This window comes from Heloderma suspectum, chromosome 5 (assembly GCF_057233095.1).
Source record: "Heloderma suspectum isolate Gila_16-S chromosome 5, 16-S_ref, whole genome shotgun sequence".
In the NCBI taxonomy this organism is placed as follows: domain Eukaryota; kingdom Metazoa; phylum Chordata; class Lepidosauria; order Squamata; family Helodermatidae; genus Heloderma; species Heloderma suspectum.
Window position 1 is genome coordinate 193624046 of NC_139462.1, and position 27337 is coordinate 193651382.

Genomic DNA, 27337 nt, shown 5'->3' on the forward strand with positions numbered 1-27337 from the left:
GGAACAAGCTCCCTGATGAGGTCCATCTGGTGCCAACATTATTATCTTTTCAGTGCCAGGTTAAAACCTATCTCTTTTCCTAGGCATTTGGCAGCACATGATGAGTTTTAATCAGTCCTGGATGTGTCTTAGTTATGACTGACAGTTCAAAATTGTTTTTAGTTATATGTTGTTTGTGTATATTGTCTGTGTGCTTTTATGTAAGTGGCTTTTAAACTTTTTATATTGTATTTAATGTTTTAACTTCTGTAAACTGCCCTGAGAGCTTTGGCTATGGGGCGGTATAGAAATGTAATTAATGATGATGATGATACACTACACTGGCTCTCTACTAAATAAACTTTAAATCAGAGTACCACATTGTTTGAAGGTCTCTCTGCTCAAGCTGTCCTGTGTGATAGTTAAGGCTGACCTCCCTCCCACAAAGGGGAAGGGTGTTCATGAACATTTTCACCCGTACTGAAAAGATCCCCTCTTCCAGTGATTCTTTTACAACAGTGTTGAAAGGAGGCAAAAGTTTTCACTTTATTGGATTGAGGATAATGCTTCCTGAACTGGCTTCGTTTGCCTTCAGTGACATCAGCATGAAGCCAGATCTGACTGGCTCTGAAACTGTCCCATATACTACATGATCCCCAACTGAGATTACCTGTGTGACTAGGAAAGAAGGAGAACACAACCATTTTTTGAAAGCTGAAGGAGGAAAAACTGCGTCACAGCAGCAGCGGAAAGGGGAAACAATGGCAGAGAACAAAAAAGGCAGGGAATTTTTATTCTTTTGTTTTTATTATTCCATCTTATTATTACAATATTCTAACAAATTCAATTTTTTCAGGAAATATGTATATTGGTCCTCTGAACCAAAAATATATTGGTGCGTGCCCACAGCCCACCCTAGTTGAAACAAGAGAAAATGCAGTGCAATTCTAGCAGTGGTGCTCCAAGATGACAAATTGACAGGATTCAGAGAGGAAAGGAAAGAACAAAGCAAAGGTTATTGTATCCCCATCACACATACAACTCCTAACAAACATGACCCACTGAGCCAATACGCTGAGGACATATCTGACCCATGATGGCATTTTGTTTCTTTAGAATATCATTCTATATGTCTACAATATCAATATACTAAGGAATATTTTATTTTAAGACAGCAAAAGGCAGACAGGCACTGAAGAAGGCCTTTCATTATACAGGTCGCATGTGAGCCTTTAAAAACCAAAAAAGGGAAAAAGAGGGGGAAATGTTTTTCTGTCTCAAGTGTTTCCCACATTCAAAAGAGTGACATTTCCTTCTATCATTTTCTCTTTCATTGAACAGGAAAACAAGAAGGACCTTTGAGCAACTGTCACGTTTACAGGTGCGATTCAGGGGAAGAACTTCAGAAGCTTTTGTGAGGTATTACTTCTGATAATTAAAAAGGAGGAAGACAGAGCATTGACTGGTATGTTAGAAAGGCTTTTGGAGTGTGTAATTTTCTCCACTGGACACAGGAATATCAAGAGCTCCTTTGCAAGTCTAGCAATATTTGTACTCCCATTAACTCTAGATAGATAGATAGATAGATAGATAGATAGATAGACAGACAGACACACACAGACACACACACACACACACACACACACACACACACTACATCAGGAGTAGCAGCATGTTGGGTATTGGTACTGGGTACCAATGTATCCCTGGACACCTTTCTTGACACCCACCAAGGTGCCCTGCCCGTCCCCCTCCACTTAAAAAAAAAATTAACACATTTTCTTACTGGCAGCTGGGATTGCTGTGAAATAGATTTCTGTTGGCGCTGGAAACTGTGGGTTCAAAGGAGTTGCTTAGTGTGCTGGGGCTCAGACCCCACCTCTGCGTTGTACTCAGTCTACACTTAAGACGGTGATGTGACACCATCTTTCTTTAACCAACACTTTGAAATAAGAGGTAAAACCTACATACTTGAAACTAATAATTAAGTTTAAAAAAAAAAAGAAAAAAACAATACAGGCCCCGACAGATTACTAGGCTCACCACAGATAGAGATATTATTAACATACTCTTCCATAGAGAAAATTACTAAGATGCATATTGAGCCAACTATGCCATGGGTCTTACACAAGCTGGATCCCAAGTATGTAAATCCACTCCAATTTGGGCTGCTTAGGTTATGAGTCCGCAACATCTATTTAGTATTTGCCAGTAGTGTTTTTAAGGTAACAGGCCTAGTTTTACCCTGCATTACGCAGATGTATAATGATTCAATTAACGAAAAACCTTTAGGTTTAACACAGTTTGTTAAGAGCCTTCCATGTTCTCTCAAGTTCCAAGATGTTGGGAAATTACAGCTGTTAAGGGCCATGCCCTTAATTAGAGTTGTTAGGGGCCATGCCCTTAAGAGACATGCTATGTAGGCAATATGGATATAGTCTGGTATTCTATGCTGTGGCTAGTTACAGCTTCACCACTGTCTTGGACCTAGATGGCTGTAAGTTGCACAGTGATGGGCTGAAGTCCAGATTTGTCTGTTCACTGGAATAGATACATCTAGTCTATTCAACTGAAGCCATCATGCAACTGAAGCTACCATTCCTCATTACAAGTTCCCATAGTCACCGACAGCCATCCAGCTCCAAGGTAGTGCTCATGCTGGAAATAGCCAAATCTTATGATTTCATACCATCTTGGGCTGAGGGCATGGAGGGACTGTGTTTTTGATAAAAACTACAACCATGTTACAGTAGTACTACGGCATAGCATGTACTAGACCTTCCCCTTGACCTGGCAAAACAGTTTCCCAAAAGATGTTGTACAAACGGGGAAAACGGCCAATGACATTTACCTCCAGCAAAGTCTATGAGAAAGAAACCAACAATACCTGGAGGTCAAATTTTAAACTTGTATAAATAAGCCATTTCTTACCCTTTCTACTTCAAAATTAGCACACACCATTCTCAAACCAATCTCTCCTACACAACCAAGTTTCAGATCAATCCTCTGAGCCATTTTTTGAGTATAAATGGTAGAACCTCCCCCCAACTCACCAAATTTCTTGTTAAAATGGCAGAATATCATTCATCCAACTCACCCTTAACATAGGGCCACAATAGTGGCCCTATAATCTGTAAGATTCCTTCTATCTCTACCCAACTATTTCCACAAATATAGCTGTGGTTTGCCACTCTTAATCTTGGGAGAAATATTTAACAAGCTTTACAAACTCGCAAAGTAAGAATACATAAGGATTCACAAGTCATTGATCAATAGTTATCAATGACTACTACCTCCAGGATTAGAGGCAGCATGCCTCAGAATATCAGTTGCTGGGGAACACAAACAGGATGTCCTATTTCTGGACTTCCAGTAGCCATCTGAATGACCATGTTGGAAAAAGAATGCTGGACTAGATAGGCGTTTGGTCTGAATCCAGCAGGGCTTTTACGTTCTTAAAAATTGAATGTTTTCTCACATATAACAGTGAATAAAGGTTAACCTATTTAAGGTTACATGGGCACGGAAGTTGCTTCTTTACACCACAATCCTATAATGTCTACTCAGAAGCAAGTCCCACTGAGTCCAATGAGGCTTACTTCTAGGAAACTGGGTATAGTGCCATGATGTCCTAGAAAATTCTGTTTTAATAAGGCAACAGATAAGCACCTAGGTAAAACTGGGGTCGCACCAGGTTAGTCTTAAAACTGGTGGGGACATAAACTGGCGAGCTTTAAGTTCATTGGTAGGGAAGCTGGGCAATTTTGTTGTATTTATTTAGGTATTTATTTAATTTTAAATGGGCATACCTTTACGAGACCGCATGCAAATAAAAACTAGTCCTTTTGTCCTCTTACTAAGGTGAGGCTAACAGAATTTCATACTGCAACATTATAAATAACCAGGCTGCTCTCAGTATATGTGACAATAATATGAACTCTTCATCAGGCCATTTCTTGTTTTAGCAAGGTTTTACATTATTTCAAATGATATATATTGCCTTCTACAAATCTTCCTGCTGAACAGGAAAAGGAGACTTTGTTACTTTTCAAAAGGCAAATTATTTTCAGCCCTGATAACCTAAAAATTTATATCTGCCTTCTCAAAGGATATATTCTCTATCTGCATGCATGTCAGTGCAGAGCCATCAAAATATACAAGCACAGGTACAGGAACTAATCCCTCACCCTTCACAGTGATGGATGATGTTAATTAAAACTTTACTTACTAAATAATGCTTCCCCCAGGCAAGGGCAATTTTGCAAACCAAAATGTGTCCTTTTTCTGCTATCTGTCTTACCATACGTTGCCTTTGAAGTTAATATAAAACAATCCATGAAAAAGAAAAGTTTATACACGTTCATAAGGATTCCACTGAGAACCATGGCCTTAGCTTGAACTCATATTGTGGAATGGCAAGAGCTTTCCCCTGTATACAAAACTGACTGGTTTCTAGTTAAATAGCTGTATCCAGTGTAGGATATTCATCCTACATTCAGGATGTAGGTTCAGAAGACCTGGGTTAAATTCTTCCACAGTTATTGAGTCGAGTAACATAATAAGAGCCCTGCTGGATCAGACTGAAGGCCCGTCTAGTCCAACATTCTTATCACACAGTGGCCAACCAGATGTCCTCCTTGGGCATGAGTGCAATAGCACCATCCTGCTCATGCTCCCCAGCAACTGCCATACAGAGGCATTCTCCCTCTGAACCTGGAGTTAATATGTAGCTATCTTGTCTAGGAGCCATTGATAGCCTTATCCTCCATGAGCGGACAGAGAGACATTTTTCTCCCTCTCTTATAATACTAGATCCCAGGATCATCCCATGAAGCTGATTGATGGGAGATTCAGGAGAGATTTTATTTAAAAAAAGTCTCTCTGTCCACTCATGGAGGATAAGGCTATCAACTAGTGGGTGTTGATGATGTGTTTTTGTTTTTGCAGTTTCGCGTGTTAAATACGATTTGCCTGCTATGACTGAATGGCAATACCTGCAACTGCAGCATTAGGCTTGGTCCTGCTGCTTTTACAGTTTCAGTCTCCTTCGCTATTGGAAAAACATATTGAGCCCAATCAGTTATATCGACCCATGATCCATGTTTATAAATACTTATTATTGGTGAATAAATATGATATAAAAGGTAAAGCTGTCCCCAACCAGTCGTGTCCGACTCTAGGGTGCGGTGCTCATCCCCGTTTCTAAGCCGAAGAGCCAGCGCTGTCCGAAGACGCTCCCGTGGTCATGTGGCCGGCATGACTGAACACCGAGGTGCACGGAACGCTGTTACCTTTCCCGCCAAAGCGGTACCTATTTATCTACTTGCAATTTCTTGCTTTCGAACTGCTAGGTTGGCAGGGTCTTAAATAGGAATGGAATAGGGAATTGGATTATCCTATTTTGCCTAATCAATGGATCGTTGCTTTACCATCCATATCTGAAGCGTCCATGGATCTCAGGTTATGCCTTATTCAGCAAAAACTCTAGTTCTGTGTCTATTTGACGCCACAACGTCTCTTTAATAAGGGTTTGTCTAAGTCATCTAATTGCTGGAGGGGTAATACAGCTGATGCGTCTTTTAACCATATGTTTTGGCAATGCCCAATAGTTGCCTCTGTTTGGGAGGAGGTTATTATATGGATAAACGTTGTATTGGAACACTCTTTAATATTTACTGATGTAGATGTCCTCTTAAATATCTACCTACATCCTGGAAGTTAACATACGGTTAGCACAAATAGATTCTCTCCGCCTTTCTGACAACTAAAAGATCAATGTTACAACGTTGGAAGGATAAATGTTCACCTCCTATAATGCAATGGATTGAAGACCTGATAACACTTTCTACATCTGAATGGGTGATGTGTAGACGCAACCCATGAATGGATATTTACTTGGATATTTTGCCTGCTTTTGTTGAAGTTTATGTATAATTCTGAGAAAGCTCCATTTTCTTATTTTTATATATATATATATATATATATATATATATATATATACACACACACACACACACACACACACACACTTCATATGCATGTATTGAAATTTAGATATTTAAATTTATGTAGCTAAGTTTTTTCCTTTTCCTATTTGTTTTAGTTTAGTTTTGTATTGTTGAACATTTACAATAATAATTTAATTAAAATACTTCTTCACAGAGCACATAGTTAAAATATGGAATTCACTTCCACAAGATGTAGTGATGGCCACCAATTTGGATGGCTTTAAAAAGGGATTGGACAAATTCATGGAGGAGAAGGCTATCAATGGCTGCTGGCTATATAGTCCTGCTGGCTATATGCTACCTCCGGTATCAGAGGCAGTATGCCTACGTAAACCAGTTGCTGGGGAAGGGAGGGAGTCTTTCCCAGCTGTGCTACTCAAAATGGTTTAACTAGAGTTGCCATTTATTGAACCTGGGACCATATAAATGCAAAGCATGTGCAGACGTACCACCATCTCTCCTACCCCCTTCCCCAGGCAGGGCTTGAATAACCCACAGCCACTAAGGCAGCCTTTCAGATTCAGATGAACAGCTACAGAGGCAAAATCACCCCAGAGTTGGTTTAATTACCTACATTCCATTTTTTTTAGAATGGACACTAGTAGATTTATGGCCCACTTATCCTTACCAATGTTTGGAATCAAATTCTAAACGCTTTCTCTGAAAACAGATTACCTTAATGTTTATCTTGATTAATTGCTAACTAATATCCTGAACTCTGTCAAATAAAAAATGGGCCCCAAATTGGTTGTGTTTGATGAAACTCATTACTTTTTTGCTACTGACAGAATTGCCTAAGAACTTGTCTTATTTAAAGCAAGATTAGCCTTATTAAAGTTAATGGAACAATTCGAAGTCAACACTGAGAAGGAAGTCATCCAAAATGCAGTTGGTCAAAAAGATAACAGCTAGACATCACTGCCAATGAAAGATTTCTCAGTAATTAAGGAATAGAAAGATATGCACAAAGCTCTTCCAGAGGGGTCGAAAGTGGCTATGCTAAGTTTCTTTGTTTAAAAACTGCTACAGCTAACAGCTCAAAGGCTACTGAGAAGTCTAATAAAAACCATAGTCAAGCACCAGAAGTGAGCAATTTTGGGAGGTCTGTGGCTTATTTTCATCCCCTGGACTCCCCACCCCTGGTGGGCCACAGTCTTCTGGGCGACGAAAAAATTATTATTTTTTAAGTTTGTGGTTTTTAAGGGAAAAATTGGCATCCAGAGCATTGTTGTTAAGTCGGTAAGTCGTGTCCGACTCTTTGTGACCCCATGGACCATAGCATGCCAGGCCTTCCTGTCCTCTGCTATCTCCCGGAGTGTGCTCAAATTCATATTCATTGCATCGGTGATGCCATCTAGCCATCTCATCCTCTGCCGTCCCCGTCTCCTTTTGCCTTCAAACTTTCCCAGCATCAGGGTCTTTTCCAGTGACTTTTCTCTTCGCATTAGGTGGCCAAAATATTTGAGCTTCAGCTTCAGTATCTGTCCTTCCAATGAGCAGTCAGGGTTGACTGCCTTTAGGATTGACTGATTTGACCTCCTTGCAGTCCAGGGGACTCCTAAGAGTCTTCTCCAGCACCACAGTTCGAAAGCATTGATTCTTTGGCGCTCAGCCTTCCTTATAGTCCAGCTCTCACAGCCATACATTACTACTGGGAAAACCATAGCTTTGATTATGCGGACCTTTGTCGGCAAGGTGATGTCTCTGCTTCTTACAATGCTGTCTAGGTTTGCCATAGCTTTCCTCCCAAGGAGCAAGCGTCTTTTAATTTCATGGCTACAGTCACCGTCTGTGGTGATCTTGGAGCCCAAGAAAATAAAATCTGTCACTGCTTCCATTTCTTCCCCTTCTATATGCCAGGAAGTGATGGGGCCAGATGCCATGATCTTAGTTTTTTTAAGGCTGAGTTTCAAACCAGCTTTTGCACTCTCCACTTTCACCCTCAACAAGAGGCTCTTGAGATCCTCTTCACTTTCTGCCATTAGGGTGGTATCATCTGCGTATCTGAGGTTGTTGATAATTCTCCTGGAAATCTTGATTCCGACCTGTGATTCATCCAACCCGGTGTTTCTCATGATGTACTCTGCATATAAGTTAAATAAGCAGGGTGGCAATATACAGGCTTGTCATACTCCTTTCCCAATTTTGAACCACTCGGTTGTTCCATGTCTGGTTCTTACTGTTGCTTCTTGACCCTCGTACAGGTTTCTCAGGAGACAGGGTGGTACTCCCATCTCTTTAAGAATTTGCCAGACTTTTTATTTTATTTATTTATTTATTTATTTCTATACCGCCCAATAGCCGAAGCTCTCTGGGCGGTTCACAAAAACTAAAACCAAACAACACACAATAAAACAATTTAAAATATACAGAACATTAAAACCACAATATAACAATACAACCACAATAAAACCTAGCAGCAGTACAGGAGTTTAAAATACAGATTTAAAACAGCAAAGATAAAAATTTAGAAAGCTAAAATGCCTTTGTGATCCACACAATCAAAGGCTTTAGCATAGTCAATGAAGCAGAAATAGACGTTTTTCTGGAATTTTCTTGCTTTCTCCATGATCCAGTGAATGTTGGCAATTTGATCTCTAGTTCCTCTGCCTCTTTGGAACCCAGCTTGTACTTCCGGTAGTTCTCGGTTCACATACTGCTGAAGCCTAGCTTGTAGGATTTTGAGCATAACCTTGCTGGCATGTGAAATGAGTGCAATTGTACGGTAGTTAGAACACACTTTGGCATTGCCCTTCTTTCAAATTGGAATGTAAACTGACCTTTTCCACTGGCCACTGTTGAGTGTTCCAAATGTGTTGGCTTATTGAGTGCAGCACTTTAGCAGCAGCATCTTTTAGGATTTTAAATAGCTCAGCTGGAATACTGTCATCTCCGCTAGCTTTGTTGTTAGTAATGCTTCCTAAGGCCCACTTGACTTCACTCTCTAGGATGTCCAGCTCAAGTTCAGTGACCGCACTATCATGGCTATCGGGGACTGAGATCTTTCCTGTATAGTTCTTCTGTGTATTCTTTCCACCTCTTCTTAATCTCATCTGCTTCTGTTAGGTCCCTGCCTTCTTGGTCCTTTATCATGCCCGGCGTCTTTGCACAAAACGTTCCCTTGATATCTCTGATTTTCTTGAAAAGGTCTCTAGTCTTTACCATTCTATTGTTTTCCTCGATTTCTTTGCATTGTTCATTTAAGAAGGCCTTCTTGTCTCTCCTTGTTATTCTCTGGAACTCTGCATTCAGTTGGATATATCTTCCCCTTTCTCGCTTGCTTTTCGCTTCCCTTCTTTCCTCAGCTACTTGTAAAGCCTCATCAGACAGCCACTTTGCTTTCTTGCATTTCTTTTTCTTTGTGATGGATCCAGAGCATTACAGAGTGCCAAAAACACCAAATCTAGCTTGTTTGCAAGCTAAATTTGACCCTTTTAGTGCTCTGTAGCAGCTAGATTTAATCTTTTTGGCACTCTGTAGTGCTCCAGATGCCATTTTTTCCTCTAAAGAAAAGTTTTTTCTAAAATTTTCTGGACACAGGGGCACTGCAGGGGTCAGGGGTCACATGCAGTCTACAGGCCACATGTTGTCCACCCCTGCAATAAAATCCATCATTAACACTGGTATGATAAACAAAGAGCAGCCAATTGTTCATATAAAGTGAAACCATGTTTTGCGTGTATGTGCCCTGTTGCAGATAGCATCCTAATTCTTACTGGAGGGTGGGAGGAAGAAATGTATAGCAAATATATTTAATAAAGGAGTGCTTTGTACTGCTGTGGAATCTATTTTTTATTTAGTACATGCATATCACACCTTCCTTCCACCATGGAACTCAAGACAGCATACCTGGGATTCCCACGTGGTCTCCGATCCAGGTACTGACTAGATCCAGACCTGCTTAGCTTCAACAAGGTGGCTAGATCATGTGCTCTCAGACTATGCCCTGGGATGCTAAAAATCTAACTAAAAAAAGAACACCCAGACTACATTGGTCCTTGCCTATTTAAAAAAATGGCACACAAAAATCTAAATCAACATCTATCAATAATTCCATACAACTAGCACACCCTTACAGACAGATGAGCTGGACTATTTTTCTGCCCTTTTATATCTGTAACATATAGTGCTTATTCCCATACTTAAAGCCAGGCCATCTGTTACTGGGGAAAAAACATACAGGGTCTGGGGAAAATGCCCATAACAAAGAATCTGAAATAGCAATCTTATCCCTAACATGGGATTCATTGAAATGATACTTCCATCTATCAAACATTTCCCAAGTATGCTCTTTGGACTACTTTTCTACACACCATATTGCACCGGTTACACATTTCTTCTTGCAGGGGAAAAAATGAGCATTAGCTACAGCTCTAACTTATAAGAGAAATGGAATCGAACACAATACTTAAAGAATCCAGGGGTGTGCATTCAATGGACTATCTGGATATATCCTGTTGTAGTTATGCAATACACATGCAGCTCAGCCCTAAAGAAACTCTAGCTATTTCATTAGGAAAAAATGAAGTAAAAAATAAAAATTCAAGCACAACACATAACTCTGTATCATTTCGGTAAAACATATGGGGTTAAATCCAATATTAGTCCTATGTAGAGTAGACCCAGTAGCTTCTAGAGGATTGTCAAGCCAGCAGTATCCACACATACTACAACTGCTGTGAAACAAGACACTGGGCTGGTTCTCATGATCACTGGTTCCCACTGGCACGACCATTATGAATATTCTGGGTGGCTTGTTACCTACAACACAAGCCACTCTGCCCGGATTCAAATGTCACGATAAGCCATGGCAACTGCCTGCCACAGTTTGAATATTCCCAGTGGTGGCCAGCATGTGCCATAACCTACCATACCATGGCTTAAATAACCCATGGTAGGTGGTGACAATCGTGTGAACCAGATCACTAACTGTATTTCTTCTTTGAGTTACTACTTTATATTTCTTCAAATAGGAAGAAGAAATGTAGTCTTTGCACCGTAGATTCTTGAATTGTACGAATACCTATTTCAATAACTGATGATAAATAATGACTACAAAATGAAAAATGTAGATCCTGGGGATAAGGGGGGAGGCACATTCTTATATTAATTTCCCATGGAGTTTCACAGCATGCTCAAATGTAAAATTTGATTTCAAATACAAAGGTTTACCCAGGAAGCCACTTTTACTGACATTATTATTGTGAATGGAGCACTTTCCTGAAGAGCATTAAGCAACCCAAGTCTCATCTGCTGTATGTAGTTCTCCTCACTGCTTCACCCCAACAGGAGGTATCTTTTCATAGGCAAGTATCTTAATTGTGTTCCATTTTTAAATACCATCTTGACTGCGCAGGGAAACAAAACAAAACTGAAATACTGAATAAAATCCCAATATTACTGTATGCTAACACATGGATTGACCACAGAAGCGCTTGTAGTGTTTCTGAAAATATACCCAGGCCATGGCCTTCAGCAATTCTCCAAGGGGAAAGCTTAAGACTATATACATGGGAAATGGCATCTTGAATTATAGTTTAAAAGTATTACACGGTACCAGTGCTGAATTGTGGGTCTGCTGAGCCTCAATTATTAAGATGGGAAGTGTGGTAACCAAAAAATCATTACAGTGATCTCTCATCAAGGTTTTTGAAGACATGGGGGCAAGGGGGGGGAGGAGAGAGAGAGAGAAGGGGGCAGGGAACTGCTTACTGTGGATGGAATGTTGTAGTGATGACATGCTAAGAGGTTTGCATCCTTCAAAGCCCAATCTACAGGCTTCAACAAATCCATTGGCCAGGATAATTATGGTGACAGGCCCTCCTTGCATTATTGAGTGAATGAGGTGATAATGAGGCTCTTAAGTATTATTACTGGTTGTGAGGATTGGCTCATCTTCAAAAAATGTGAGACAGAAGAAGTGGAAGCAGCCATTCTGTGTAGGAGAATGCTGGTTTGGTTATCTTCTCTATGCTAATAGATCAGAGCAAGCAGGGATTCCAGCTTAACGAACAAGTCCTGTGACTTACCAGATCAATCAAACTCTCTTGTATTCTGTTCAGGGTGGTGCGAAGCCTGCTACTGCTGAGTCCCAGTCCCGTCGATTCAAACTGTAAGTAAGAGGGAATTCTAAGCAACAGCATTTGGGTAGAATTGAAATAAACTAAAGGAAATTGCCAATTGGCTCACGTCCCAGTGTCACACTACATAAAAGCTCAGTGTGACATTGTAACCACATTGTAACCAGTGTGACATTTTTGTAATCAAAAATGGGGGGGGGGTTTAAAAACAAACAAACAGAAAGATAGTATCAATGCACACTCAACACCACACACATATAAAAAGATAAAGTGACTTCCATACACTAGAATGATCACACACAATTCATACTGACACAAGAATTAGCCTTTGTATTAGGGGATAATTTCCAGAACCTTTTATATTGCTTCAACATGGTCACTTTGGGACAAAGGAAAATCATGGGCTTTGTATTCTTCATGATAATGACATCAAATGGTGCTGGATATTTTGCCTGCTGAAAAGCTAATTTAATACAACTTGGAATGACAATCTGTACTCATTTAGTAGCATTTATCTTCACACATTTATATAACCAGTTATATAATGCAGATTTTCATTTGAAAAGATTTAATGAAGTTACACCTACATGAACACTTGCAATATGAATCTAGCATAAAATGTTCCATTGCCATGGTTTACAAAAGACCCAAAGGCCCAGTTTTCAGCTGGTATTAACTGGCTTAATTCCATTCTATACATGGATTATACTAGCTCATGCTATCACTTCTTAAAGGTAAAGGTAAAGGTGTCCCCAACCAGTCGTGTCTGACTCTAGGGTGCGGTGCTCATCCCCGTTTCTAAGCCGAAGAGCCAGCGCTGTCGGAAGACACTTCCGTGGTCATGTAGCCGGCATGACTGAACACCGAGGTGCACAGAACGCTGTTACCTTTCCCGCCGAGGCGGTACCTATTTATCTACTTGCAATTTCTTGCTTTCGAACTGCTAGGTTGGCAGAAGCTGGGACTGAAGACAGGAGCTCACTCCATCACGCAGCACTCGGGTCTCGAACTGCTGACCTGCCGACCTTCCAGTCTGCAGTTCAGCATCTTATCTAATTTTAAATCCAGTGAAAACTATAAAGACATACATTCAATCATATTACTAATGTCGACTTCATTACTTATTAAGGTCTACTTCAGTCATATTACTAAGATAGTGGTATGTGTTTTGCACCAAGAATAATTTTTAAGTTTAGAAACAGACACTCCTTTGGTTTGGATTCAATAGAACAGCCTTTCCTATGTCTAAAAGTGTCATTCAAAAACCACTTATGCTAACGTACTTGTACACAGGCCAAATTAGTCCCATTGATATCGCACTGGCAAACCGTGACTAAGTGGTTTGAAGTAAATGAGCGGACTGAACAGACTGAATATTTTAAAGGGAATACAATTGTTCAGCGCCTACAATAGTTATGTGGATAACTGAATATCGAAGAGCACTTAAGACTATCAAGTGCTTCTTTATCTGGGTACATGGATGGGTGGGGTGACAGTATTTCATTGAGAGAAATGTCATCATAAAAAAGACCAATTAATTTTGTTCTACGTTTGTCCTCAAAGAGTCAAAATAACCCTTTTCTCAATTTGGTGTGGCTAACCTTTAATTAAAATATGAAACTCTAGTTAGCCCACAGTACATTGATGGCATCCCCAACAGAGATAGCATCAAATATCCAAGAGTGCATCTGAATTCACATAATCTCTGTTATCTCTATTGCTATCAGCTGGCTTTCAAAGAACAGGTCCCACAGCTTTGTGCATGATGGTCATGTCTCATGTTTAGCTACATAATCGTAAAAACCATATATAACACTCTGCAGCTCTGTGAATGAAAAACCAGGAGTGGGGTAATGCACTTAGGTTATTTGATGAGCCTGAACCTGCATCAATAATTCACTTTATTAAAAGGCTCTGTTTATGTTGTTTATGTGCAGTGCTAAGGATGGGGAAAAGATATGCTCCCAAATACAAAGCTTTGGTGTTGTTCATCAATGTGAAGGCAGGTATTCTGGTTCATATTTGGAACTAGTTGCAAGGCTGCTGTAATGCTTCATGAATTTCTAGGACTGAGTTGGCTCTTAGAACTTCATAATGGCTGGTGTAAAGCCATTCATCAAAAGTATTTTACAACTGTTCACTTGCAACAAACTGCATGTTGCTTGGTATGGTTATTTTAACAACTTGGGTTTCCAATATACAATTATGAGGAGAGACCCAATTCAAAAAACTTTTCCATGAGAGTTCCCACTGCAGATTTCAAAATTTCAGTGGTGTGCAGCAAAAACCTATCGAAGTCAAGACTGGAAGTAGCTACACTATGAAGTAAATGGAATGATTCTCATGACTGAACAGGTCACCATGGCTTATTTAAGAAAAGCTGTGGCACATGCTGGCTGCAGTGTACAACCATTTTGGCAAGTGCGTGCAGCCATTTTGAATATTCAACGATCGGCCGCAGCTTATCATGTTGTGAGAACTGAGGGACCATGGGTTATGCGAGGGTTAAACAACCCTCGTGTAACCCATGATATGTTGTTGGGTTATGCAAGGGTTGTTTACTTGCATAACCCACAGTCCCTGAGTTTGCATGACAAGCCACAGCTGGGTATTGAATATGCCAATCCCACATAGCATGGACCACAGCCTACTGTGGCCACAGTGGGCTGTTTTGATCGTGTCAACCAGGTTACTATCAGCCGGGGGGGGGGGGGGGATGTAATTATGTGTTCTACAAAGATGGGATACAACATATTTTTCCTTTTATTATGGAGAATTATTTATGGTTTACCTATTAAATAGCTGTCTAATAACAAACAGCTTTTACTAAGCATAATTCATGGGTTTCAATCCAATTATTATTGCCTAATTGCTGCTTAGGTGATTTGAAGCTTGAAATACTATATAGTATTTCTGGTAATTTTATATTGCCCTTAATCCTCTGATGCATTTTCAGGTTCTTTTCTTAAAACACTAGCTTAGAAACTGATTCATGGTTGAATTAATTATAGCATAAAATCATAATATAATCCGACACTGTTCTATGTTTGTACATTCACTGACTGTTTAGTGCATTTCAATCATATAGAAATGGGACCTGAGAGAATATTAGTGAAAATTTATAACATCAATACTGTAGTTTTGGGGAATTCAAATTTTTAAAAGTGATTACACCTCATGAGAGGGAATGAGACCAGGAAAAAAAGGTTAACATATTGGCTAGGTGAAGGAGGCAAAGCTTTCAGACAAAATCAACTAAGTTTGGTCTATAGCTTTAAAGGATGGTGTTAATAGCATTTCGGAATGTGCCAGGTTTAATACTGAGATTAACCAATTCCACAATAATCTAATGTTAGTTTGGACAGAGGGAAAACTGAATGTGGGTGAAATTTCAAATTATTAGTTGGTGAGATAGGATGTGTCTTGGTAGCAACATTTTAATTTGCCTGTCTGCTCATGATTCAACTAGCGTAGAAACAATTGCGAGTTTGGGTAACCTGAACAAGCATATTGGTCAAAATATTTTTAAATGATGGCAATTGCTGTGTAGTCTACGTCAAGTCATGACGGATTACAACCAACCAAGCCTAACACAGCTGAGCATCCAAGGATGTATTGTGACCTGCAAGGTGATTGACAGCACTCACGTATTTCCCTTTTTGCAGACCAAGACAGGCAAGGAAAAAACAGGAAGCTTATTGAGCCCCTAATGGGCCTACTATGCATGGCTGTGTTGTGCCTGGTGGGCCACAAATTTTGCAAAGCTGGTCTAACTAATGAAGATCACTGGTCTAAAGCACATACCAAATACATGTTAAAAAGCTGGGCAAAGTTGTTTTCAGTCTTCATAGGTGCTAGGATATCACATCACCTTCACACAAGAGGGCTGAATCAAATTCATAGACCCTTTCTGTAAGTCGTATGTTTCCTATGAAAAAACTATCCTACAAAGAACCATCAATAAAGCACACTACAGTAGGAAACACAGTTGTTTTCATTCAGCTGTTGTGCATTTACCTGCCTAGCACTGTGTTGTTCTCTGCTAGATGTGGAAAGTACAGAACTGGGTAAGAGCTTAAAAAAAAAAAGGGAGATGGACAAAAAAAGTGAAATAAAGAATAGCACAAATAGCCAATTAAAATCAAATCACTTTTAAAATAAATACTTCCTGAACATTTCTGTAAACGACAAAATCTCAGTGTATTATTCCTGCCAAAAAGAATAGGGCGCAATCCTATGCATGTTTAGACAGAGAAAAGGCCTACAACTCCCAGCATGCCCCATGTTGTAGGCCTTTTCTCTGTCTAAACACACATAGGATTGCGCCCTAAATGACTCATTTAGAATCCTATTTTGCTAAAACTCATGAGGCAGTTGAATCTGATATCTGATTAGGTTTTGCAACTGCTAAAACATGGGAAATATCCATTATTTGTTTGTACTGATGTTCTGAACATACCTTTCAGATTTATAACTTCTAAATAAATGATTTATGGCATGTGTGAAATGTATCAAGCTAGTTAAAGCAAAGCTTCTCAGTGTTTAGAAGTGTTCTATGCAAGGATTTGCCAACAGTTGCTAAGTGAGGCATAGGCACTTCCTGTTTTCATCTCCTGGTGTATCTTGAAACGCCCAAGATGCCTAGTAATGACCTGTCACCTCTATACTCTTCCCATGAGTGTAACAAAAACCACCCTACTCTACAATTTGAACCATAGTCTAGGGGCAACAGGGCCAATATTACAATCCTCTTGGGCTGGACCCAGACTAAGTTAGTTGCACTTATGTCCCACTGATTTTGGATCATGGGTAACTTGTTCCATTGGCATCCTGGCTTATTTTCCTAGTTCGTTAACCAACATTATGTCAGGGTCCTCCAATTCAGATGTAATGGTGAACTTTGGCTTAATGCAGCCCAGGATCTTTGCACCCAAGCTGGCACACAATGGGAGGGTGGGAGGAAAGGGGTGAGGGAACAATCTCGGCCTTGACATTTGATCCTTGCTTTGTAAACCATAGTTTATGATGCTTGGAATAATCATCCAAACCAGATCATCCCCCCACTTATTTCTGGAATTACTTGAAACTCTCCATTAGGAGCTCTTTTAAGTCCATAAGAGCATACCCACCAGCCTACCTAGATTCCTCTCATCTGTTTGCCTTCAGGCACTTTCCACCCAGGAGGAGAAGCTTAAAACAATTTTTGTTGTTGTTTTTCCTCTTGGCCTAGGAAGGCTCACTATGACATATTGGGTGAGTTTGCATGTCACGTTAAGCCACACTGAGAAGAAGCCACCATAGGTTGGTTGTTCATTCGCGAATGCAATAGACGGTCTGGCACTCTGCGGCTTCCATGGCTTGTTTCCCCCCTCAGTCTTCCCACCGGCTCCTGATGTGTAGCCCAGGTGCCTCTGCGGCAGAATTCCTTGTTTCCTCGGTCCCTAGATCAGCACCCTTTTTACAATTGGTCTACTGGGATTGATGGCTCCTGAGGGAACGCCCTACCTTGCATAAGATCACCAAGTGGAATTAATTTTTGAAGGCCTTAGGAATATGGTAACAAATTTGCAAACTTAAAAAAAAAATCAGCATCTTGCACAAGTGTGCAAGACCGTCTGTCCACTATTTAGCCCAGCATATCACTATCCCCCTCTTGTCAATGTCCTTGTCAATTTCAAACTCCACTTAGGAGTTTGCTTTGCTAGTAAACCCCTTTAAAAAAAAAAAAAAAAAGGCTGCTTCACACATTACCAATTACATCCACTCAAGAAGCTCCTCCTCCTGCGGGTGCCAGCAGCTTTCAGCTCCATGACCCCAACTCTCACCCCTTCATGCTTCTCACTTCCATCCACTGGTCTCCATTGTTAGCAGTCAGATAAACATATGGGTTACAGAGCAGTTACAGGGGTTTAAGACAGAGCAGGGAGCGAAGGGGATTGGTAAAGATATGCAAATTTCAAGGTAGAGATACACAGATTTCGAGGCAGAGCAGAGAGTAAGGGTAATTACCCAAGGTGGGTTGTTGAGTTATGTAAACCAGGTCATTGTGAGAGCCCCCAAGTCAACAAACTCATTTTTCTTTAATTCTCAGATTGCTTCCTCACTATGTTTACTTTTCTATACCATCTTGAAAGCTGAGATAAACATAAACCCTTATATGAACCTTGTAATAATTATACTTCAAGAGCAATTTACTATCCCAACTGCTACTGCTCCCCTGTTCTTTTCCCTTCGCCATACACACAAACACTGATTAAATGGTCATATTTACTTACTGTATCATTTCGGCCAAAGAACGTATATACTGCATACATATAATAGTCAAAAAGCTGAGACATGAAGTGGATCACATCAAATGCAATGGGCTTCAAAATGTTCATCATCTGCATGTATTTGCCTTAAAAGACAAAAAATGGCAAACAAAAGTTTAGCTCTCCAAGCCCAATTGTTATGTAGACATTAGTTTGCTAAGTGAATTCAAAACCAGCTTTCCCACCTTATTATTTAAAATCTTGAATACTAGATACCAGTGAAATGCCAATAATAATGACAGGCAAACTGTGTGTAAAAGGATGCTACAGGGCTGGGTGGCTGTCTATGTGAGTCACACAGAAACACATTCGACTGGATCCAAAGTTACCCCTCCATGAACAGAAGGGATACCATCTATTGGGGGAGGGAGCTGGGAACCAGCAGAAGCTCTCTGCTAGAGGAAGGGAGCAGGACAAAATTTTTTGCCAGTTCTTCCTTCTCCCTGCAGCCCCCAGTGCCACCTCACACACTGTTCTAGATGGTTGCCCAAGCTTCCAGAGCAGATTTTTGAGGGCACAGGGAGTTGCAGGAGGGAATAGGGAATTGATGGAAATCATTGTTCCACTCACTTCCTGCACTGGGACCAACTAGAATCCAATCCATTGTACTATCCGTGCTGGACCACTCAATATCAGAGGAATTATGCAGGTTTTTCCCTTACTGCAACATTGCTCTCAACTGAATACCTTTATTTTTATTTCTCTCTATTGGAATAAATAGCAGCCATTACATTATCTAACAGAAAGCAAAGGGGGTGTACTCAGGTCCCCATAGGTAAGGTGCTAAACCTACTCCTACCCCAATATCCCTAGCTATCCTCCTAGGAGCTTGCTCCTAACTCCTTCATCCCATGCCAGGTTGGAGTTTTAGTCAGTTTTTGAAGTGTGATGGAATGCTGGAAACAGGCATAGATAGGATAAGTGGAACATGCCACAAAATGATGCAGTGCCAGGAGTTCTGGGTTCAGGATTCCGGCCACAACATTCTGTCTCCCCCCTCTCCCCGCACAACTCCTAACAGTCGGTCAGCATTCCATGGGGGTTGGGGGGGGGGGTCCCTTGCCTTAGTTTTTCCCCCTAAATCTTTTTTGTATTTCTGCCCCCCGAGTCTACAAATACCTCTCTTATGTGTGTGTGATACCATTTTGGTTACAGAATCACCACTCACCGCCTGAACATCAGAAGTAGAAGGAATGATAATCCACCTGAAAATTGTAGTTTACACATACTGAACATACATCACGTTTATGGAAAAAGATATTATACCATCTTTTTACACTCATGCAAAGTCTGCAAACAATCACTGTATGTGCTGGCACGTTTAGGTGTGCTGTCTTCTCATTCAAATGACTCCAAGGACAGAAGCCCACAGACATACGAGTAACAATCATTAAGCCTGTAATGAAAACTACTGACCAATCCGTAAAATAACTGTTTTGATGGCTTTGAGACACAGGAACACAGGCAGGTAAGCAAAGCCTCAATGGAGGGCAATTAGTAACATAGGAGAAATTAGTAAGACAAGACAGGTATTTTATTGCCTAATGATCCTATAAATACTAGGTTTTCAGCATGCAAGCATCTTTCTAGTAGCCCACGTAGTCTTGAACCTTTCCTTATTTTCCACTCATTATCTCTCCCTCTGGGCTAGCTCACACAATACACGTCTGAACACATGAATAGTCCGAACTGTCACTGAGCACGGTTGCCTGGACAGGCATAACATATGAACCAGCGGATCATGGATATATAAAGTAATTCTAGTGACTACAGAGACTGGGATTGCTACTGATTACATCTGTAATCATCCAGTTTGCACTTGGCTGATGTGAGTAGTTGCCCAGGGAGCAGTCTTCAGTTTACCAAAAAGAAAGGGGGGGGTACTCTGAGACTCACCATGAGTCCAAATCTCTGTAGCAGAATATCTAGAGAAATACAAAGAACACGTTGACCAAATATGAGACCTAGCTATGTTGGTTATTCTTTGCTGAGAGCTTCAGCTATTGGGCAGTATAGAAATGAAATTAAATAAATAAATAAATAAATAAATAAATAAATTATGTCACCTGCCCCTCACCCCTAAAAAAACCAGGCAGGGAGGGAGATCTACAGCAAAAAGACAGAGCACTCTTTTTAGAGCAGAAAGCAAACTATTCAGGGTAGAAATGGTGGAACACTGGTAGCTACTACCTGATTCTTCGATTTCAAGTGCTTCGATGTGTCCAGAGAATGAAGCTGTAGGGATGACTACCAAGTAAGGATGCAGTGGGGGAATTAAAGTTTTCTATTTTGCTTTCAGTGGTTCACATTATTAAATAGAACGGCACATCTGCTTATCACTGATATTTTCCCCAGAATTGAGATTAGAGTAACACAGAACTGGAAAAACAAAGCCACACACATTTCATTTATGATATATATAGTAGTGGTTTTACATGTGGAAGCACTGAACCAAGAAATGCAAGTTGCACTTCCTCTTTCCGGAACTGCAAGCAATGCATGGCAAGGGATCCATGCATCTTTCCAGCAGTCTTCTCCTAACACACATTACCCAGGATGTTTGAAAAATAGCACGGCTCACTCGCACTAATGCATGAAGTCTCCATCTAGGATGATACACATTTTTAAAACGATGTTTGTTCTTCGAACTTCATTAATGAAATCAAAAATCCCCTGTGTTTTATCTGAAATTACAACTGCCTGTCTTTCTAATTCAAACTCTTAAGAAACCTACATGCAATACAAAAATAATCTACTACATAGTCTTGCAGACATGGATTTTCCAGACCTCTCTTCAGATGGCACAGTTACATAACAGAAAGTGTGTAAGACAGCACTTAAAAGACTATGGGCAAAAGAAGGCACTCTTCTCCTAAATCTTGACCTTGTAAATCTTTTTTCCCACTAGATGCCAAGAACATTTCTTTATCACTGCATCATTCTGCATCTTGACACCATTTATGTTCCAAGAACATTTCTTCTTTGTTCTTTCCATAAAATGATGCCAATTTTTCAACACTCTTCTATAAAACTAGCAAGCAACCTTTTTCCATTAAACAGGTATTTTTTAAAAGGTAACACCAGGAAGTTCACCAACAGCACAAGTAGTGAAGGTTTTTTTCCCCTTGTTATGGAATAACTAACTGTAATGGAAGTGAAGGATATGATGAGCAACACTGTCAGTGAAAGCAAATATCTACAAAGACAACAGTCAACCACGTTTCTTGACAAATGCTATGCTACTGGCACATATTTCTTAGCAATACATTCCGTCTCAACAAATTATGGTACTAAAACTCCCAAGTGCTTAAGGATGTGTTTAGAATTATTTCACTCTATGCTCTGGACAATTCTAAAGCGGGTTTACATGACTGTGTTCTTTGACAACATGAAGTACTGTAAGTATTATATGACAGTTAAAATTTCCATTACATTTTGATTCACTCCAACGTATCTTTTCCAGCACACACAAGCTGTAAATATCAAAAGGGGAAGAGTTTGCTCACGGTAAGCTTATCACAGGCGGATTATGAAGGAGTGGCCCGAACCTGCCTGTTATAGTCTGACAGAGAAGGAAATAACAGAAAAATGTTTTTGCTCTATAGTATGAGAGAGAAATTAAGCAGCAGAACATATAACAAAACATATTGTATCTTATAAATGTTATTCAACATGTTTGTAAACGTCCAATGTATCATTTAGCCCATGCAAGATGAATACCAAGATTCTACAGGGCAACATTCCAAAGTTTTAAGTCTCTGTTCACTGACTTTTTAATGTTTCTTTACAATATCTATCCTTTTTTACTTTTCATATTCTTTCAGCAACAAATATCCTCTAATGTCCACACTGGAGTTGGCTAATGCATGGAAGCCAGGATGTGCAATTTCTCACCCTTATCTGCCTCTCAGAACTATTGTGAGGGTAAAAAAACATAATACAAAAACTACAAAACACTTTGTGTGATAGAAAGTGCTATAGACATGCCAATTAGTACTTTCTGAGTACAGAGCAGAAAAAAACACTTTTTAACCATTTTAGAAATCCAACACAGCAAAATATTTCATGGTATGGTTAATTTCAGCAAAAACCTTTTGCTTAGCTGATGTTCTTGACTTTGGGTACCTGCTCTAATAAAATCACTTATTAAAGCCATAGCTGCAAAACAAATAACATCTTTAGGCATGTAGATGAGCTTTTGTGTATACAACTGGGGGCTCTACTTTTATTCCCCACCCTGACAACAGCTGCTCGTGCTGGGTTGGAGGATGTTTGTCAAGCTGTCTTGCATTTGTTGATGGAATGAAAGTTATGGTTGGTGATCTGTATCTCCAACTTGGAAACTTTCACCAACCTGTTTTTATGTCCCAGCTAATTCTATACAACAAAGCTCAAATGCTGTCCCAAGATCTATTTGTAACAGCCACTCTGTGTTTACACTCCTTTCTGTGTTGTTGTCTACAGAGTCTGGCGCCAGGAATCTATCTTGTCACACAAATTGCCCCCTCATGAGTGATCAGGCTCCATAATAAAGTAGGCACACATTCTGGTACAGCGTTCTCCAACATGGTGCCCTCCAGATGTGTTGTACTGCAACTCCCATAATCCCCATCGAGCATGGCTACTGGCGTTTGCTGGGAATGATGGGAGTTGCAGTCCAAGACATCTGGAAGGCGCCATGTTGGAGAAGGCTGCTCTAGCAGTAAGGACTCTCCAGTAATGAAGCATATGCACTCAGGCACAAAATTACATGCAAATATATGGGATGTATCCAATGCTGGCTTTGCTTTAATGGAAAGTTCTTCCACTCACATAAGGTGGTGCACCCAATGTTCGACAATGCCCCCCACCTACCACACTCTCTGCGCAGCACACCATCCCATTCTGTTCCGGAGGGACCCTCAGGAGCAGCTTTTCAGGCAGGATTAGGTGCTTATGTGGGTAAGGGGGTCTGCAAAAATCAGGTGCATGAATTCAAGCATTTCCCACTAAGACAAATTGGGTGCAACCCTGTACATGTTACAGCCAAAATCCAAAAGAGAAATATAACACTAAAGTGCAGGATAGCTCTATTTTTGACAATTGTACAGCATTTTAAGGATGAAACTGGGAGGCACTTTTTTGATAATTAATAGTTAATTAATAATTAATAGTTAATTAACAGTTAATTAAAATGTGGTGTGGATGCTGGGAACCACATAAAATTACCTCAGGGCTTGGATCTGGCCTGAGGGCTAACAGTTGGCCATCTGGGCTTTAAAAGTAATGAGTTCTCTCCAGACTTCCTGAACACACTGCACTCCGGAGCCATACTGGAATCTTTTGCACAAAGCCCTGCCATATAACTGCCAACCTAGCTAGGCACATCCTTTATAGGAGTTATTAAGGAAATAGATGAAAACCAACAAATCGGGGGTTTGTGCACAGCAGCCTTTTCTTATATTCCTGGCTCAAAACTACTGAACAACATCGTTGCTGCCAAGTTCATCTAAATTTTGTGAAGTGTTATAAAAGACTAAAGTGCCTGTTTGAATTTATAGATGGTGATTCTGCATATTCTTCAGACAAACAGATGCATCAACAGACTATTAGTCCAGAGAAAGACATTGTGAGTTTGCCCAAGATCTATTGGGCAATAGTTATTAACTTCTTACAGCAGCGTCCCAAAAGACCTCGAAGCACAGCAGCTCATGCCATTAGGTCACGCTAACAAATGGAAATGCTTTCCAAGCATAACGACGTTTCGGGTAAGGGGGCTACTAGCAAGGAGGCATGAAAATGAGCTTCCGCATAAAACAATTCAATTATGTTCCCTCGTGTCCATCAGATGAAAATCAAATTTGCCTACGTTGACTTTGCACAATCACTTTTTAAAGAACTGAATAAAATACAAATGTTAGGAATGTAACAAAAAGTCCCCAGACACTGCAGGACATTCTGCTACAACATGAACAGCCATAAAACACATGCACAGACACACACGTTTCTTCAGTATTGATGCAACGCAAGTGCTCCCCCAGGTTCAGCTCTTACACCTCAGTTAAGATTAAGTAACAGGCATTGCAACCAAACTGCGCCACGTTTAATGCATCACTTCTTCTGTTAAAATACTACGGCCAAAATCTGAAGAGCCAGAAGACGTGCCCACAAAGGCTCGGATATGGGAGCAGGGTTGACTGCAGCTTCTTACAGTGTAACGCAGGTCCCTTGAGGTTTGTAGAAAGCTCATTTAACAGGCAAGAGGGCGGCTTCCAGACCAAGGACCACTGCTTTGTGTGGAGAGCTCACTGTGAAGCCATTGGGCAACAGCCTGTGCACATAGTTCATAAACTATTGTCAATGTCCATTCCAACTCAATGATTACAAAACGGTGGTGCTGAAAAGGTACACAGGAATTACTCGTCCTTAGTCTTTCATTTTTACATTTGGAGTCACTGGTCCTTAGGACTTGGGTTAAGTAAAGTATGTGTGGTACATATGAACATGAAAACAAGGCCTCGTTCCTTTTAAATATTTATTTATTTCACATTTGCTCTCTCACAAGAGACACCTCCCTCCCACCCCATAGGTGAACTGGATATTATTATATTTAATTTTCACACCACTTTCTTTGATCCGCAGAATACTTCAAAGCCTTTGCTTTATTAATCTGCACTTAGTAGGGGTGCATTCTGAGTGCACTCAGAATGGGTGCACTCTGGTTTCTGTTTTATAGGTGGGGCACACAACAAAGAGAAAAGAAACATCCAAGTCCATAGCTCAGCATGGAATAAACCCACATTTTGTCTTTCTAAATCCAACGTATTTGTTTGGCCATAATGGCTTGGATCCTGCTCTTTCACATGCAGAAGGGGAAAGGTAGTTTCAGCTAACTGCACCCTCTGTCTGCAGCCCTCTCATGCCATCTCCCCAACACCATTCACAAGGGTCCCTCAATTCTCAGAAGCAGATTTTCAGAGGTCACAGTGGGTTTCAGAGCGAAGTGGGAACCATGAAACTCCTGTTCCACTCATAGAAGGGAAACTAGGATTCAAGCCATTATCTTTCAGTTACAAAGAATACTGGAGAACTGATTTTCAGTAATCACTTCCTCTCTTCCTACTTCCTGTGAAGCCCACTATAACTTAGATATATCATTAAAAGGAATGCAGTACTTTGCATGAAAACAAAAGAATATTAAGCTCCTGCTACAAAGTTTTTTGTGAAGATTAAAATCCAGGCATTCATTCATTCATTCATTCATTTACACACACACACACACACACACACACACCCCACATGATATGAAATAGTATGATAGAACATGTAGTAAGCATTAAAAATTAAGCTAAGAAACAGTTTCACTTACCAACAAGTCTTATTACATTAAGTGTAGTGTTGGTTAAAATGGGAGCGTTCACCTTGCTGAGGCAATAATCTGATCGCTTTCTGCTCCTCAGGGTTTCTCGGGAAATACTAGGTTAAAAATATACTTGTAAGTGCATACACATATTCAAACCATACAGATGAGGTGGAAAACTAATGTTCCTTCTATATTTTGTTTACGCTAGTATACAACAGATTTACACATACAAGTCTAGTTTCTGATACAAAGAACTAGAAAATGAAACTTTAAGTTTAAATTATGAGTTCTAAATTGAAATTATTCTGGTGCTTTCACTGACCCTGACAAAGTGATTTTACTTTACCTGGCTTAAGTTGGCGAGAAATGAGGAAGGTTATCATACAACCTCACCAAAAATACCATATATTACCAAAACAACTAAATGGAGGTTGAAAAATGAAGACCAAGCATTTCACCTGTAACTGCCCGAGTTCTCAGATAATCCATATGTGCACGACTGCACTCAGCTGTCAAACATTTTGCCTAGAATGAAGCAGCACCCACCATAAAGGAGCCACCCCACCATCCTAGAAGCATCTCTCAAGTCAGGGATGACTGCTTGCTTCTGAAGAATTAGCTTGCCTCAAACCAGATGAAGAATTTGCTGCAAGAGTGGGCAACTCATGGGCCACATGCAACTGTTGCCTGCCTTTCATGCAGCCCACAAAGCCTGCTCTGCCCAAGCCTTCCCTGTCCAGGCAGGGAGGTAGCAGCCTTCTCCTTGCCAAAGCTGTGTGTGTGCGTGTGTGCGTGCGTAGGGAATGGCAGCCCCCTCTTGACTCAGGCAGGGAGTAAAGAGCTCTTTGAAAGCACAAATCCCACGTAACCAAACTGTCAAAAGTCCCCCCACCCCCACCCCGCACCTCCTGCTTTGTTCAGTGATCAGTGAGGAATAGCTAAATAGTGTAGAAAAGGAGGCTAGGCCACAGATAAAGTTTGCAGCAGCACCCACTTTTCCTCGCTATTCAGCTGTTCCCTGCAGATCTACTGAGTAGTAGTGGAGATCACAGGGGAGGGAACCTGCCCATGTGACCCCCTAGAATCTTATACAATAAGAATAAATTCCTCAGCTCTTATCCTTCATAATTAAGTTACTTAATTTCATTTTTACTAATTAACAAAAGGATAAAAATCTCTCAGCCCAAGCACTTGAAATGATCAATGACTTCATTTTAGAAGTAACTTGCAGCATTTTATTTTCTCCATGTAAGAATTACTAGAGCTAAGAAGGGTCAAACCAAGCTCTCACTGATTTTTACCACAAAAGCTGCAACAGCAAAATCCTCTAGTTATACATATTTCTTTTCTCAAGGCTCTCAACATGACCCTTCCAAAATGAATCTCCATTTGACTCCACGTCACCACTAATCTGTATTCTAAGATGCTATGTTGAGTTATGAAGATCCAGCCATGTTAGAGGCCTGCTTTCTCTACCCAGAGGGACTGCCTGCTCCTGTGTGAACTGGCCAGTTCATCTTCAGGGACTCTGCTCTGGGTGCCCCCTGCCTTTAGAGGTGAGGCTGATCACAACCAGAGATAGAGCCTTTTCTGTGGTAGCACCTGGTTGTGGAATTA

The 27337-nt window shown here is 40.4% G+C and overlaps 1 protein-coding gene across 4 annotated transcripts in view; it reads right to left on the reverse strand.

The window, feature by feature from the left end:
• Positions 1 to 27337, reverse strand: part of VPS50 (VPS50 subunit of EARP/GARPII complex) — a 108668-nt gene that overhangs the window by 13027 nt on the left and 68304 nt on the right. For 2 of the 4 annotated variants that reach the window (XM_084858835.1, XM_084858834.1), the window contains exons 20-23: positions 25727 to 25833; positions 18343 to 18464; positions 16085 to 16141; positions 12017 to 12097 (exon numbers count right to left, since the gene is read on the reverse strand). In XM_084858835.1, the coding sequence (XP_084714961.1) occupies positions 12017 to 12097; positions 16085 to 16141; positions 18343 to 18464; positions 25727 to 25833 (367 nt within the window). The remainder of the gene's footprint in view (positions 1 to 12016; positions 12098 to 16084; positions 16142 to 18342; positions 18465 to 25726; positions 25834 to 27337) is intronic. The other 2 variants (XM_084858837.1, XM_084858836.1) reach the window with 1 other exon arrangement.